We start from the raw sequence: 2,876 nt of genomic DNA, 5'->3' as shown, positions 1-2,876 counted from the left end.
CGAGATCACGCCACTGCACTCCAGCCTGGGCGACAGAGCGAGACTGCATCTCAAAAAAAAAAAAAAATATTGAATGGAAGATTATATAAACATTTCATAAGTTTTAAATTGCAAATAGTTCTGAATAATATGATAAAATTTCACAGCCTGCTGCGTCCTACCCAGGACACGAATCATCCCTTTGTCCAACATGTTCACGCTGTATGCGCTCCCCACCCGCTAATTACATACTAGCCATCTCAGTTATCAGATCAACTGTTGGAGTATTACAGTGCCTGTGTTCAGGTAACCCTTATACTATTTAAAATGGCACCAAAGAGCAAGAGTAGCAATGCTGGCAATTCACATATGCCAGAGAGAAACCATACAGTTCTTCCTTTAAGTGAAAAGGTGAGTTTTTGACTTAGGAAAGAAAAAAGATCATGTACTGAGGTTACTAAGATCTATGGTAAGAACAAATCTTTTGTCCATGAAATTGTGAAGAAGGAAAAAGAAATTTGTGCTAGTTTTGTTGTGACACCCCAAACTGCAAAAGTTACAGCCACAGTGTGTGATAAGTGCTTAGTTAAGATGGACAAGACATTAAATTTGTGGGTGGAGGACACAAACAGGAAACATGTTTCGATTGATGGCAACCTGGTTTGGTACTATTCATCGTTTTGGACATTCACTGGGGTCTTGGAATTTCAAAAATAAGATATTTGAGTAGCTGTATACTCTTTATCACATGGATGGAACACAATCTGGTTGTATCAGCTTTTTTTTTTTTTTTTTTTTTTTTTTTGAAATGGAGTCATTCTGTTGCCCAGGCTGGAGTTCAGTGGTGCGATCTTGGCTCACTGCAGCCTCTGCCTTCTGGGTTCAAGCGATTCTTGGCTTCAGCCTCCTGAGCAGCAGGAATTATAGGTGTGTGCCACCATACCCAGCTAATTTTCGTATTTTTAGTAGAAATGATGGTTCTGCATGTTGGCCAGGCTGGTCTCGAACTCTTGTCTTCAAGTGATCCGCCTGCCTCAGTCTCCCAATGTACTGGGATTACAGGTGTGAGCCACCGCACCCAGCCTGGTGTGTATCAGCATTTTGAACTTTGGAGTTTATGTAACCAAGGAACCAGGCTGTGGACCTTGTTTATTACTTGAAGAATTCAATGTTTATTTTTGCCTTTTTGAATACTTGACTGTAAAATACTGATCTGATCTGTAGGGAGAACAGTACATGGACCAGGGAATCCTCAGTGCCTTAATAGGTCCTAAGTACTTACTTATTCTTTCCCATAGAGATTTACACGTGGTAGGAGAAGAGATTTCTGGAATACCTTTCCTCCCCTGAGAAAGCTGGTTTCTTTTGTTTGTTAAGTGAGAGAGTGGTACCACAGGGTTTCCAAGATTTCCAAGGCTGATGAAAATTCTTAACTTCTGTTGTCTGTCTGTCTTTCTTGAATTTATTTTTTGTGTGTATGTATTTATTATTTAGAGACAGGGTCTCCCTGTGTCATCCAGGCTGGAGTGCAGTATCACAGTCATAACGCACAGCAGAGTTAATCTCCTGGGCTCAAGTGATTCTCCTGTCTTGGCCTTCTGAGTAGCTAGGAACACAGGCATACTCCACTATGCCCGGCTGTTTTTTTCCCCCTGGAGACAGGATTTCGTTGTTGCACAGGCTGGTTTCAAACTCTTGGCCTCAAAGCAGGCCTCCCACCTTGGTCTCTGAAAGTGTTAGAATTAAATAGAATTAAAGGTGTGACCAACTGCACCCAGCTTATTTATTATTAGTAGTAGTTGTTTTTTTGGAGATGGGGTCTTGATCTGTCGCCTAGGCTGGAGTGCAGTGGCACGATCTCAGCTCACTGCAACCTCTGGCTCACTGCAACCTCCGTCTCCTGGGTTCAACTGATTCTTGTGCCTCAGCCTCCCGAGTAGCTGGGAGGCATCCGCCATTGTGCCTGGCTAATTTTTGTATTTTTGTAGAGATGGGGTTTCACCATGTTGGCCACGCTAGTCTCAAACTCCCGAGCTCAGATGATCTGCCCATTTCAGCCTCCCAAAGTGCTGGGGTTATAGGCATGAGCCACCGCATCCAGCTCTATTTTTTGTTTTATGATAGGAAATTATAAAACATGGAATTATGCATTTTTCAGGCTTTTAAAAAAACTTTTAAATGAATGAAAACGGCATATCTGAACATAAACTTAGGACAAATTTTTACTACTTTTGAAAAAATGTTGGAAAATATTTCTGTATGAAAAGTAAAACAATTTTCAATATTTTTTTAGAAGTCAATGAAAGGATTCTATTTTGCAAAGCTGTATTATGAAGCTAAAGAATATGATCTTGCTAAAAAGTAAGTACAAACTGTAACATGTATTCGTTTTTTTAAAAATCAATGCCTTTTCTCATTTTCTTTGAAATAGGTAAAAATATGTTCTTTAGTAGTTCTTCCTAAGTGTATTCTGAAATAAGGGATTTATCACTCAGACTGATGCTAAGGACCAACCTAGATTCCATTGAGATTGAAACTGTAATTAGTGTTTTCTGCATGCTGCTGTTTGTTTATACCAAGGGCAAGAAATTGTTTGTCTTAAAACACTTTTTCTAAAAATTGTCTTGTGTTAGAGTAAAAGAGGACCATGCCTATATCTTAATTTATTTTTGGTTAGATATCCGATACCTTAATGAGATGGGAAATAGCAGTGAATAAAAATTAAACTGTAATTGCAAGACAGGAGAATAGCTCGTATAAAAGATCTTTAATTGACACAATATGTGATGCTCTAAGGCTCTATCCTAGGGATAAGAAGCTTGGTGATTCTGATTTCCTGACTTGGGGTGGATTAAATCAGGAAATGAAGAGGGAGGCAGGCATTTTTTTTTTTTTTT

General features: G+C 39.3%; 1 protein-coding gene across 1 annotated transcript in view; it reads left to right on the top strand.

Moving 5' to 3' along the window:
- RANBP2 (RAN binding protein 2) overlaps positions 1–2,876 on the top strand; it is an 86,887-nt gene that overhangs the window by 9,949 nt on the left and 74,062 nt on the right. Inside the window, 1 exon segment of the mRNA XM_011980543.1 lies at positions 2,273–2,340. Coding sequence (XP_011835933.1) covers positions 2,273–2,340 — 68 coding nt within the window.

The sequence above is a fragment of the Mandrillus leucophaeus genome, unplaced genomic scaffold (genome assembly GCF_000951045.1).
Source record: "Mandrillus leucophaeus isolate KB7577 unplaced genomic scaffold, Mleu.le_1.0 Scaffold214, whole genome shotgun sequence".
NCBI lineage: Eukaryota > Metazoa > Chordata > Mammalia > Primates > Cercopithecidae > Mandrillus > Mandrillus leucophaeus.
This window is presented reverse-complemented; position numbering and strand designations above follow the sequence as displayed.